Genomic DNA, 13,560 nt, shown 5'->3' with positions numbered 1-13,560 from the left:
GAGAGATTACTATCTACCTGGGTCCCCAGATCTCATTACCTCTTCTGTATTAAGGGGGCTGCCACCTATGTGGTAATTCATGGGTGTTTTGTTTTTCCCAAACAGGATGACTATGCATTTTTTGGCATTTAGCTTGAGACCATGACTTTGATACCAGGTGTCCATCTCAGTAAGGCCCTTTTGGAGAATGTCTGTGTCAGCCGGTGGTCAATTATGGCTCCCAGTTTGCAGTAATCAGCAAACTTGGTTAGCCATAGTCCTCCTGTGTTTGCCTGTACTTCTGAGAAGTATATACCGAACAGTAGGGGTCCCATGACCGAGCCTTGTGGGACACCACTTGTGACTGGTTTAGAGTCAGACCTGGAGCCCGCTATTCTTATCGTGTGAGCTCTAAGCCAGTTGGCAACCCATCTCGTGACATAGGGGCTTATGTTCAGGCTGGTGAGTTTTTCTATAATTCCCGAGTGGGGAATGGTGTCAAAAGCCTTGGCGAGGTCAAGGTAGGCTGTGAGAATTACCTTCCCCACATCTACAGCCTTGGTGACTGTCTCGAAGAAGTCAACCAGGTTTAGTAGGCATGATCTGCCCTTAAAGCCTAACTGGGTCGGGTCAAGTGTTTGGAGGTTCCCAATGTCTTTGTTAATGAGTTCCAGGATGATGAGCTCCATAGCCTTGCAGACCAGGCTAGTCAGGCTTATGGGGTGATTAGTTACCAGGGTCAGTTGTGGCCCCTCCTTTGTGGAGCGGAATAACCGTTGCTGTGCGCCATTTTATGGGCACGTAGCCTGTGGAGAGGCTGAGGTTGAACAGTGTGTTTAGGTGGGGGGGGGTAGTTCGTTCTGTAGTTCATGCAAGACCCAGCCTGGGACACCATCTGGACCCACTGATGCTGTGCATTTGGCTTTTGAAAGGGCTGTTTTCACCTGTGCATCTGTGATTTCCGGGACACTACACTTTTCCGGTATTGTTGTGGGCCCTTTTGGGGGTGAGAGGGGGGTGAAGTTTGAAATGGCACTAAGTGGGGAAAAATGATTTTGCAGAGTGGGATTAAGTGCCTGAAGTGGAAATAAAGTAACTTAAAAGGGTGCAAGTACACCTAGCTGTGTTTCTCTTTGTGAAGAAAGAAAACAAAAAACTTGCAAAAAGCTTCAGCTACAATAGGTGAAATGAGCGAGGAAAAGAAATTCCTTAAAATATGACTGCTCTTGGTTTGGCTACTCTGAATGTTAAAAAACATCCACTGTAAAAGAACAAAAATAAGTAACATTTTGCATTTCTGATCATTTTTACTGTATTTCATAAGAATCCTGTTACAAAGCTGAACTGCATCCACTGCTGCTGCAGTACTTAAATTACACTGCATCTACTAATTGTACAGGACAGTATCTAGACTGTGTGGTTTTCCTACACTTGAGCTCAAAAAACAGCATTTTTACATTAAAGGGGTTTACTAGCTGCAATCTTGTGGCAGAAGTGTGCTGTACCAAACCTATCTGAGTTATGGGGCTGCTGGCTGAAAGTTTGAGTTTTCCTGATTGGGCTGTAGGCCTTGTAATCCTAGTGCTTGTACTAGACTGCTGCAGCAGTGGTTAGCAGTGCCCTGGATAGACACAAACACTATCAAGTTAAAATTTCCCTTTGAATAACTCTGCAACCTTCCCCCTGCTGCTCTAAGAGCATTTGAGTTGTGCGCAGAGTAGGATCGCCTTGTTGGATAACTGCAGTTCACACAGAGTACAGCGCCCATTTTTCGTCCATATGCTATCATCCCAGTCCAGTTAAACCCATAGTAAAAAAACTAAAGCTATGGATAGGCACTTTCCTACCACCTTCTGTGACCAACCTGGTGGACATGGGCAGGAGCTGTCACACATACTACTGACCCAACACTTAATCCTAAAACAAACTGTATGTGAGAAATGTAGATAACACTGAAAATTGAGAGGACTCGCATATTGGAAAATCAAATGACAACTAGGTCAACAGACTTCACTTCCCTCACTAAATAAGGTCTCAACATATAAACCCACATATGTGGAGGTACTGACAAGTAACTTACCAAAACCTCAGAGGCCTCCCATATGCTAACCTCAGAAACCACATACAAACAAAACCAGCTCAACACCAACCACCACACATAAAAATACACAGCCTCCACAAGCAAGCCCCTAAGGCAAACCACCACACATTCAAACATCTTGGTCATAGGAGATTCCATCACGAGACATACGGAGGCCCCCTTCACCCGGTTGGAAAGACACAGGGTCAGTCACTTGCCTATCAGTGGCCAGGACTCACCAGATTAAGTAGACACTCTGACTCAGCCAGACGTACCTCCCTTGACTAAATGAAGACATACATGATGGACCTCTCTGAATACATGTTGTACTCTGGTATGAGCCCCATGGTGACCAGCATAATATCCTCAGCAAGAATGATACCATAATACAAACAGAAAATAATCGACTTGGATACTGGTGTCATTCCAAGGGGATCCAGTATTTGTCAGCCTAGAACAATCATAGGTTCATAGGTTCATAGATTAGTACTAGGCTAACTGCTCTTGCGAGCCATTTTAAGCCTAGCCAATTATCCCTTGTGAGATTCAAACCCTGCACCTTGTGTTTGTAAGGCAAACACCTTAACCATTAGGCCACCCTCCCAACCCACCATGCTGCTTTGCCAGAGATGGTCTGCACCTGTCGCCAACAAGCTTTTGAATACTGACCAAGGCATTAGTCATCCCATAGTGCATTTTTTAGGCAGTGTCAAATCAACAGACCTAACAAATTCTTCTAATGCTACACTGAAGGTACTGCTAGTCAATGCTAGGAGTCTTAAGTAAGAAACTGCACACCCTGGAAGTTCTTCTCTCCTTGGAGAATGCTGACATCTCTGCAGTTACAAGGAGGTGTTTCTATTTAAATAATAAAAAAAAAAACAATCACACCTTAGATTGGTCAAGCAGGATGATTCGATTGAGCTGCTCCATGTCTAGCTGACCATAGGCAAAATCCCACCATATCATCACTAGCTGTATGATGTTCCCAACCATGAAAATCATTCTGCATACCTGAAGTTACTTGAATCACTTAAAATTGCCCATGAGTAGTGTGTTGGGCTGAATGGTAAGTACCTCTCCATAAACTGGGAAACATATACGACCACTAACATGCAGGCTCAGAAATTCCTGGACTTTGTCAATGCTAATGTGCACTCCCGACAGGGGTTCAATTATACTCGTCATACTACTCAAACATGGAGGAACACTGTACCCACCCCAGCATAATGTCCTCATTGGCAAGACTGGATCATAAATCAGTCTCCTTTGAAATAACTGTTAAAGTAGAACCCACATTAAACTCTAAAACCCTAAAGAATTTTTGTAAGGCAAATTACCTTCTATTATGTGACAGCATAGGTCATTTTAAAGCTCCCCCCTAACCCCCGAAACAGGGATGCCTATGCAGAAGTACACATGAATACCCTATACAACCATTTAAACAACTACATAGAAATGGAAGTACCTGACTGAACTAAACCTAGATCTAGCTGGAAAAACAAGCCACCCTGGTGGACCCCTGGCACAAATAGTCTATAGAAAGAAGAAATTCCTGTCTAGCGGTAAGTAGAAAGGTACCCAACAGAGAAAAAGAAAATCCCTCAGTCTCAACAGACAAATCAGGGAACTAGTAAAGTCTTTAATAGCTAAACACAAGACTGAAATAGCCTCTCAAGCAAAGGATAACCACAAAGCATTTTTTAGTTATGTCCGAAATCTTAAGGAAAACCACTCAACAATATACAAAGTTGGCTACAGAAGGTACTACCTATACTCAAGCCAGAAGAAATGGCAAATCGGACGAATAAATTCAGCTCAAATTTTACCCCCTCATCACCTGAAGTCACCCCCCCCCATGAAATAACCCCTACACCACTCCTTTGCCAGTTAACACAAAAGAAAAGGTAGTCACTGCCCTCTTGAACTAGAAACATGACATTAACAGGTGCTGATGGAATCCTAAGGTACCTAGTAAACAGCCTGAAACATGACCGAGCAGACACACTTTGTTCTCTATTTAACCACAGTCTCCAGGCAGGCTTTATCCCAGTACACTTGAGGACAGCAACAACATCTCACTGCACAAGGCGGGACCATCAACTGACCCAGGAAAATGACTAGTCTCATATGCAAGGCTATGGAAAAGAATAATCATGGATCTGATTAATAACAACATAGGAAATCTTCAGTCTGTAGACCCAACCCAGTTTAGCCCTCATCAGACCCATAATCGAGGACAATGTACCCTTTGGCATGTACCTCGTCAGGCACCTGCAGCAGCTGGTGTATCCACAGAGGTTTCTCACCCAAAAAATACATGGAACAGCCAACATGCCACATGCAGACCGATAAAAAGCACCATCACTGTTTTTAGTTTCTTACTGATTACTGTGGGGTGATCCATGCCTCACAAAGTATTCCCTGACACAGCCCCGGTGGAAATGCTGCATATTCGCAAAATTAACTGCAAGAAAGTTATCCACTTCAAAGATCTAAACCTCATCTCTGACAAGAATATATCATGCTGGAGAGACGTGTGTCCTACAGACTGCCCCTTCTGTGGAAGAGGCTTCCGATTCACATGAAGTACAGCCCTTCTTTGACCATCTTCAAGTGAATCAAAGTACTCTTGCAGCCTCATAGCTTACATTAAAGCAACATCACAATGAAGTGTGTAAATAGAGAAAGGAAAAAAAAAAAACATACAAGCATGCCACGTATCAACAATCAAAGAAAATAAAATAAATAAATAAATAAACAAACAAACATACTGCCATCCCTGCAAAAACAATAGCTTTTTTTTTTTTTTGAGAATGCTATTATGGAGCATTAGTGTGCCCCGTATCCCGATAAAGTTGCAACAAACCAACCACTTTTAAGTTCTTAAAATTTGCCTTCACAAGAATCACTCATTTTCCGAATGATAAGGTAACTTCATCAAAGCACAGCACACAAGTGGGCAAGGTCTTTTTTCCCTTGAGTCACACCATTATGACACGACTAGCTAAATGGCACTGATGCACACACACAAGACTTGTTTTAAATAAATGTTTATTTAATGTAGAGCCAATTTTTGAGCTTAGAATCGGAGCTTCTGGAAGAACCATTTGTTTTTGCCAGTCTTGTATCTACAAAGAAAAAAATAAATCTATATTAAATTATTAAACTCAAAATGAAAATGGGACAAATTTAGTATAATTTTAGCAAGGAGTGAAAAATGACATTCCATCGTGTAATGAAAACACTAAAAGGTGCAGTTAAGCAAACGCACATAAGCTGTAACTTTCTTTCATGACAATCTAGAAAGAAATGCAGCCAAGGAGCTAACTAGCAAATCTGTCCAAACCCACACACTACCAAGTACTAACACCACGGATTATGACCCAGGACATACAATATACCTTTCACATACAGTAGACATGAACTTAAAGCACATTTGTAGGCACAGAGTAATGGGAAAGGGCAGGAGAAAAAAAAATGTCAAATGCAAGAGACTCTCGAATTACAGTAAAGTGGGTTAAAAAAAATGATCCAGGCAACTACACAAGGGGAAGGCAGAGGTCAGCTGAAAAGGGGCATGTGTATGTGGGGGGGGGGGGGGGTAAGGACAAAAGTGATGTCAGTGGGTAAAACACGATAGGGAAAAAAAAAGGAACAGTAGTAGTAAGAAAAAGTTATAGGAAAAAGTAAAGAAGGTGGATATACTGCTGCTTAAATAACGCAGAGAAACAGTTTGTCAATATTTATACAAAAGTATAGCCATTCCCTCCATGGCATTCTAGTGTTAAGAGTCAACTGTCGACAATTAAGAAGTCACAATATGATTTGGCAAGTTTTAAATGGAGAGTTCAGTACTTTTTTGCAAGCACAAGGAAGAGTATTTGTCTCTCTCTTTACTGCATGGGTATAACCCATTTTGACTGAGCTGATGACGTATAAAACATGATCTAATGCTACAGAGATAAGTACACGTCTGGAATTCTAACAATTCTGGAAGATGGTCTAACAGCTTAGCTATATTAATGTCAGTTCAAAAATAGACTGTCCATACAATAAAGATCAGACATTTACATTTGCTGAACAAGCTTCCAACACAAAGAGAGAGAGAGAGAGAGCAGGCTGTGGTTGCTGTCCACTCATAGCAATACTCAAAATGAACAATACTTCCCATTATACCAAACCAAAAAAATAGCCCACCTGAAGGATAAACAGCACTCCAGCAAAATAAAAAAAAAGTAAAAAAAAGTCTGGAGACATAAAAGCAGTAGTTTGTCACCTCATAAATTTACTGGTTCTACTGACAGACAGTGGTCGATGACCATTTTTCTTCCTCTCCAGGGATTCATTTCTCAAACCTAGCAGTGGACAATTTACCTCAACCAAGATGAACAGCTTAAGTGGGAGACATTGAAGTGTCAAATATGGAATGCCATTACATGGGACTGTTGTAAAAAAAATGCTATTCTAAAGGTGGATTACAAATACCTGAATATTATAAAAGCACAATGGTTTTGTAACACCCACATTACAGAGGTTTTAGGTAGACACCCTGAAGATCTTCCTTTTGCAGATGGGTGTAGAACACCTTCCTCCCTACAGTGAAGCACATGTGCATTATCCTTGGCTCAATAATTTAGTCACAAATGCCACCTAATACAGAATCAACTCATTCTACTCTTGGTTATCTTGTTCTACAGTTTATACTTAACCTGTGAGATATACTAAAGTTAAGACAATGTGCAATATCGAAGCGTATGGTCTGAACACAGTAAAAAGTACTCACCTTTCCTCAAACTTGACTTTGGCTTCTCTTCTAGCTTTGCGTCTCAGTACTGGATCCCTGAAAATATCTTTGTTGACAACAGTCTTATCCAAGGGAATATCAACAGAGTATCTGAAAAGAAGAAAAGAAAAAGGATGCAACTTTCACAAATGAGATTTTGAAAGTTTGAAATTTTAGTACACCACTGCCAGAAGCACAACATAGTTTTCAAAAAAAGAAGTTATGTACTCCCCATAACGTGCCACGTTTGTTGTCCATCTCGCTGTTCATTCTTACAATGACAGGTTCAGAGCAGATCCTTGGCTCTGACTCGGCCGGATACATAGCTGAAAGTCTCAAACCTGGCTTGTAGCAAGAAGGTATCCCACAATGCAGTGGTATAATTCCCCAGATCTGGTTTGATGCTACTACTGAACAATATGTACACTATATACATATCTACAAAAATATACATATACACATATAACCAAGTCTATACCATACGTACTGGAAGGAGAAACAAGCTGAGACAAAGAACTCCTGAAAGTAGTAAAAAATCCACCAGGAGTCTTTGGCAGGGGGAAGGAGGGAGGGTTCGTAAGAATGAACAGCAAGATGGACAACAAACATGGAACGTTATGGTGAGTACATAACTTCTTTATGTTGTCCCATCTCACCTTTATTCTTACAATGATGGAACAGCGTCCCTAGCACCTTTACCCCGGGTGGCTCACAGAAGTACACCTTTAAGCACTGTGGAACCAAAGGATGCCCTGTCCATGGAGGCCAAATCCACTTTGTAATGAGTGATAAATGTATGTAGAGTAGTGCAAGTAGCTGTTGCACAATTATCATCCATGGGAATTCTGGCTTGAAAGGCAGACAACGTAGCCACTGCTCTAGTGGAATGAGCTTTCACTTTGAAAGGTAAATCGCTGATTTGATTTATTGATGAATGTAATACAATTAGAAAGCCAATTGGAAAGAGTAGTTTTTGAAACAGAGCTTCCTTTTTTTTGCATCAGGGAAGGATACGAACAATTGGTCAGATTTTCTGAAGTCTTTGGTCCCATGCAAATAGAATCTGAGATGCCTATGCATGTCCAGTTGATGTAATTTGTACTCTGCCTTGTTGCTATGATTAGGAAAGAACACTGGAAGCTCTGTAGATTGGTTTACGTTGTTTGGAGAAGAGACTTTAGCTAGAAAGGATGGGTTAGTACGCAAGGATAACCCATCCTTATGAAAAATCAAATATGGCGGTTTAACAAAAAGAGCTTGCAACTCTGACACTGTTCTAGCAGAAGTTATAGCCACTAGGAATAAGGTCTTCCAGGAAAGGAACTTGAGGTCTGAAGATGAAGAGGGCTCAAAAGGTGGTAACGTGAGATGAGACAAAACAAAATTTAGATCCCAAGGAGAAAGGGGCTCTTTAAAGGGAGGTCTTAATAAGGAAGCACCTTTTAACTCATTAACCCAAACTACTGTCTCATGGCGCCTCTTTGCTCAACACCGAGCACGCTGTAAGATGGTAGTAATTACATGCTGTTGCGCTGGGAGAAGGCACTCGGGTGTAAGTAACTTTGCAGGCATGTTTTATCTCCAGTGTTGAAAATTAAGTTGAAAAAGTAACTGAACTTTGTCAGTTACCTTGTCATGGAGTTGGATGGTCTTCATATTTGACTTCAATTTTGGAGTCTCAACAGCAAGCTGATGTAGTATAAACAAGAAACTGAATCCCTTTTCACAGCCACTATTACTACAGAATAATATACATTACGTATGTGAACATCTGTCCTTACAGAAATAGCAACATTTGTTTTAGTTACTCTTTAGTTCTGTGGCTGCCTACCATTGCTATAAGTATCAGCTCACAAAACACTTTCCTTGCTCCATCATCCCCAGTCCAATGGAACACACTTTTGATTAGTATATTTAGAAGATGAAAAACTACGCAGCACCATTGCTAGGACATTCACATTCTTTATCCTTTAAGATTTTTAATAACAATAACTGGTATACAAGCAGGCAAATCCCAGCATTCAGCCTAGTAGTACATAAACGTAGCAGCCCGCTCACTTAATCTCTTTATCATACTATGCCCTGCCCACTAGCACCTACCCAATCATTGCCTCCCTCTTGTTTGTATAGGACTGTAGACAGTTTTAATGGACAGTGACTCCGTGAACTAAAGTTTGTGACTGAAGCTAATAAAGGATTCCAAAAGTAGCAGGACTGTGAGGCAGTAATCCTTCGGATTAAAAAAAAGTTTGAAGCCCCTTGTTCATCTGCCTCCTTCTGACAGAGGAAGCGTTTAAGACGGAGTCATATATAGGCGATGGAAGCAGCAGGAGCGAACTGAGCAACCATGTGCTGTGAGCCCCCTCCCCTCAGCTACAACCATGGCTGAAAACACCGGCTTAGAAAACCATCACATTAAGAGCTTTAAGAATAAGGGCCAGAGTGTTGAGGTAATAAGGCTGGGATGGGAAAATAGACAATGCTAAGCTGTGGCCACAAAGTTCCAAATAGGAGAGTGGTGGCCTGCATGTGTGTATGAGAGAGCGAACGGTAAAGGAGTAAATGAAGACAGTGTATGAATGTAAAAGTGCCTGCTTGTATGTATGAGAGAGAGTGAACAGTAAAGGAACGTATGAGAGAGTGAACAGTAAAGGAATGCATGGAGTGTGTGTGTATGATTTTAGAAGTGCCTGTGTGTGTGTATGACACAGCGAACGGTAAAGGAGTGAATGAAGACAGTGTATGAATGTAAAAGTGCCTGCTTGTATATATGAGAGAGCGAACGGTAAAGGAATGCATGGAGAGGGTGTGTAGGATAGAAAGAAAAATAGGGAAACACCTTTTTTTATTTGCAATTAACTTGAATAAATTAGATACTGTCCTATGGTTAGAATCATTGTGAAGTTTCTACAAATGACTTGCTCTTCCATCTTTCTATTTATAAAAATATTGCTAGGTCTGATGGAATATTAGTTTATTTAAAATTATATTATTAACTGCATTCTGTATTATTTGAGGTTTTACTAACTGGTGGTTAACAGTTTTGACAAGAGCTTTCTTACTACATTTGACATTGATGGCATAAGCAATGAGTCTGTGTCTGTTTCCTAAATACTGGTTTTGGCTTCCAGTTCAAATTTCTGTTACAAAGAAGTGATTAAGAGTCAGTAAGGCATACAGAGTGTTTAAATACTTGAAATTATGTTAAAATGGTCTGGCATATAGATGTTTAAAAAACAGCTTTTTGCATTTTGTACTTGCATGCCAGTATTGCAGATCCTATGCAAGTTAAAAAAACATATGAAAGGTCAAGCTATGTGCCTTTTCAGATTATTTTTTCGGATTAAAAATGGTTGGTATACTATACTACATTATGTACCTGCCTACATATACAGTATACATTTTCAGATCTACATTTAGCAAGCATACTGGTCATAATGGCCAATAACTGAATGGGACAGCAGGGTCTTTGCCTGGTTTTAAGATAGCAATTATTAATGATTCCTTACAAGAGAGCAGAATATAAGTACACATTGAGGCAAAGATGCATTCCTGTAGTATTGGAAGAAATGCCAATGTCTGGGGGGGGGGGGGTCATTGCTGTCAAAATAAGAGATCAGAGCTTCATGGTTTCAAAGCAAGAGGTTCTTAGTAAATCTTCAGCTACATACATTCTGACTTTACTGCTAAAAGTTTTATATCTGAGGGAGTAGTGAGTATACTGGAGTCGTAATGGACTTGTTGAATTAGCTAGATCCATCAACTCCATTGCTTTCAGACAGAATTGCATGGTTGCAGCTGTGGGGGAAGAGTCTAAAGGAGGCAGATTTGTTATTAAGAACTTCACATTAAATATGCTAGTCTTATCTATGTACAACAAATAAATAAATATGACTCTCAAGATCAAGGAGCACCAAAGGTACCGAACATGGCTTTCATGCAAAGCTGGGAGCAAGAATCTGCCAATACATATTTAGCAAGCCCAGTCTGTGCAGTCCCTCAGGAAACCCCAACTTTTACTGCAAAGGGACACAGAACTTCACTTAGTGCCTAACAAGATAATAAAACGGGTAGAAAATTACCACACTAAATAAATTATATTATGATAATTATGAATGAAGTCAAACTGCAATATCTGCATTTTCCTCCACTTTTTCCTCATCTCTCTTCAGAAACCTCTCCCGTCATCATCAGCAGCATGTTACCATACAAGAAGATGAAAATAGATAGTTTAATTATGCATAGTGCTGGATTCCGGGTTTGCAATTCAGGAGGACAGGCTAGAAATGGTGTGGGAACTGTGATGAGGGAGAGGCTTCAGAATACAGTGAGGGATGTCATCAGAAGTAGTGACAGATTTTTGGCAGACTCCAGTGTAATGACAGAGCAGTATTCATAATCAGCCTATGCCCCACAGCAGAGTTGTGATAGAGGGGAACACAGTACATTCAGACAGCAGTTGTAAGACCTACTACACAAAGCAGAACAGGAATTGGCGTTGACAGAATTATTGACGGCAATCTAACCCGAATGCACACATCTGGAGAGGCAGAGCACGATAGGACTCCCCGGGTACACATGGATGGGGCAACAGAAATAAAGGATAGCCCATTCTAGACTTTTGTCTGGTAAATGACTTGATGGTAGGCAACGCATGATTCAGAAAGACAGTCACAAAATCACATACAAAAGTGGGTAACATGCAGCTCAAGTAGACTTTCTTCTAGTGAGGAAAGGGCACTGGTTTTCCTGAATGATATAAACTGAAACAGTCTTCTCTACTGATTAATGCTGGGGAATGTTACTGAAGGGTAGTTTGGGGAAATATTTCATTCAGGTGTGTGTGCATACATCAAGAATTTTATTAAAGGGGTTGCTTGGGTGTACTTCATTTTGGTGATTGCACATACTAGGAAATACTACTGAAGGGGCGTTTGGGCAAATGTTTCATTTTGGTGATTATGCATACCTCAACATTTTACTGAAGGGGTCAGTTGGGTGAGTGAGTGACTTTGGTGCATGTGTCTACCTGGACATACTAATGAAGATGTTGCTTGGTGAAATAATTCATTGAATATCAGGGAAGTGCTTCTGCATACATGGTCAGACTGCCACAACATGTTTGGATGGGATGAAAGGCTGCGTGAGATACATTATATTGTTGATTTTTGGCATAGCTCACCCAGATATTTTGGTCAATATTGCTGCCTTTTTCACTGCTGTGTCTTATCCTAACTCGAGGGATGATTGGGCAAGATAAAATGATTTACTACTTTTGGATCAGCCAGGTCATTTACATATTTCTGACTTGGTCATTTCTATGATTTACTACTTTTGGATCAGCTAGGTAATTTACATATTTCTGACTTTGTCATTTCTGTTTATGATTATACTCAAGTGTTTGGCTCAGTGACATAAATGTTACTACTTGCACAAAAGTACCAGCGTGGAGCAATCGTATATTTTGGGCAATATACCCGGCTCTGTCAGTCATGTGTGGAAGGGCTCAGTAATATCCAAGTGTTATACTGTTTGACTGAATGACTCCGGTCCTCTCCTATCTGTGTTGCATAACAGCTGCACAATGTAATATAATGAATGCCTACTTAACAGGTTATGTGCAGCAATTATCACCGGTGTCTCAGCATGCATACCTTTGCAGTAATGAAAGGAAGGTCATTATAACATCAGCAATATGTGGAGTTACAATACAGTGGTTAGTCATTATCACTTTTCTGGGAAAAGTCTCAGCTGCTGTCACTGTTATTCACATAAGTAGAAGTCGTTATCACTTTGATGAATGCAAAAGCCAGGTTGTGTTTTTTTCTCTGCTTGGAGTCATTGCAAGCAACCCCCCTCATTCTTTATCGACTGCCTACCCTCCCCTAAACCCCTGATTTTTTTCTTGCCGTGTATATGTATGTATACAATCTATAATATAACAGGCATGTGTGTATATGGATATATATGTATGTACATAATGTACTTGCACACACATATATATATATATATATATATATATATATATATATATATATATATATATATATATATATATATATATATATATTAGTCACACACACATATATATATATATATATATATATATATATATATATATATATTAGTCACACACACATATATATATATATATATATATATATATATATATATATATATATATATATATATAAAAACTGTCTTTCGGCTTTTCCCGGTTAGGGGTCGCCACAGCGGAACTCCGGTCCGCTAATGATTGGCAGTAGATTTTTACGTGCTGGCTTGCCGGGCCTAACGCACAACCCTCAACAAAGGAACGCCCATTCATGCATGTCGACACAGAAGACGCTCTGAGAATCGAACGTGCAACGTCTAACTGTGAGGCGACAATGCTACCGCAGCACCACCGCAGTACCCATATTATATATTATATATATATTTTGGTGGTTGTGCGTATCTTAACATTTTCCTGAAGGGGTCATTTGGGTGAATGTTTTATTTAGAGACATGTGTATAACATGTAGTAATGAAGATGTTGGTAGGGGAAATAATTCATTTTTGTACCAGGGAAGTGCTTGTGCATACATGGTCAGACTGCTGACAACAGTAATACAGACACGGTGCAACAGGTATAGGTTATCTGTAGCTCAGATTTCGGTGATGGTTATTATAATTTGTTGTTTATGTATCCAGCTTTCAAGAATAATTTATTATC

The 13,560-nt window shown here is 40.2% G+C and overlaps 1 protein-coding gene across 1 annotated transcript in view; it reads right to left on the bottom strand.

Moving 5' to 3' along the window:
• Positions 1 to 5,096: 5,096 nt before the first annotated feature.
• Positions 5,097 to 13,560, bottom strand: part of RPL27 (ribosomal protein L27) — a 46,401-nt gene continuing 37,937 nt past the window's right edge. The window contains exons 4-5 of the mRNA XM_044054663.1: positions 6,846 to 6,956; positions 5,097 to 5,190 (exon numbers count right to left, since the gene is read on the bottom strand). Coding sequence (XP_043910598.1) covers positions 5,142 to 5,190; positions 6,846 to 6,956 — 160 coding nt within the window. The 3' untranslated portion in view covers positions 5,097 to 5,141. The remainder of the gene's footprint in view (positions 5,191 to 6,845; positions 6,957 to 13,560) is intronic.

Source organism: Protopterus annectens, chromosome 13.part0 (assembly GCF_019279795.1).
Source record: "Protopterus annectens isolate FY-2018-M chromosome 13.part0, PAN1.0, whole genome shotgun sequence".
Lineage (NCBI taxonomy): Eukaryota > Metazoa > Chordata > Ceratodontiformes > Protopteridae > Protopterus > Protopterus annectens.
Note: the sequence above shows the minus strand (reverse complement) of the source record. Positions and strands in the feature narration are given on the sequence as shown.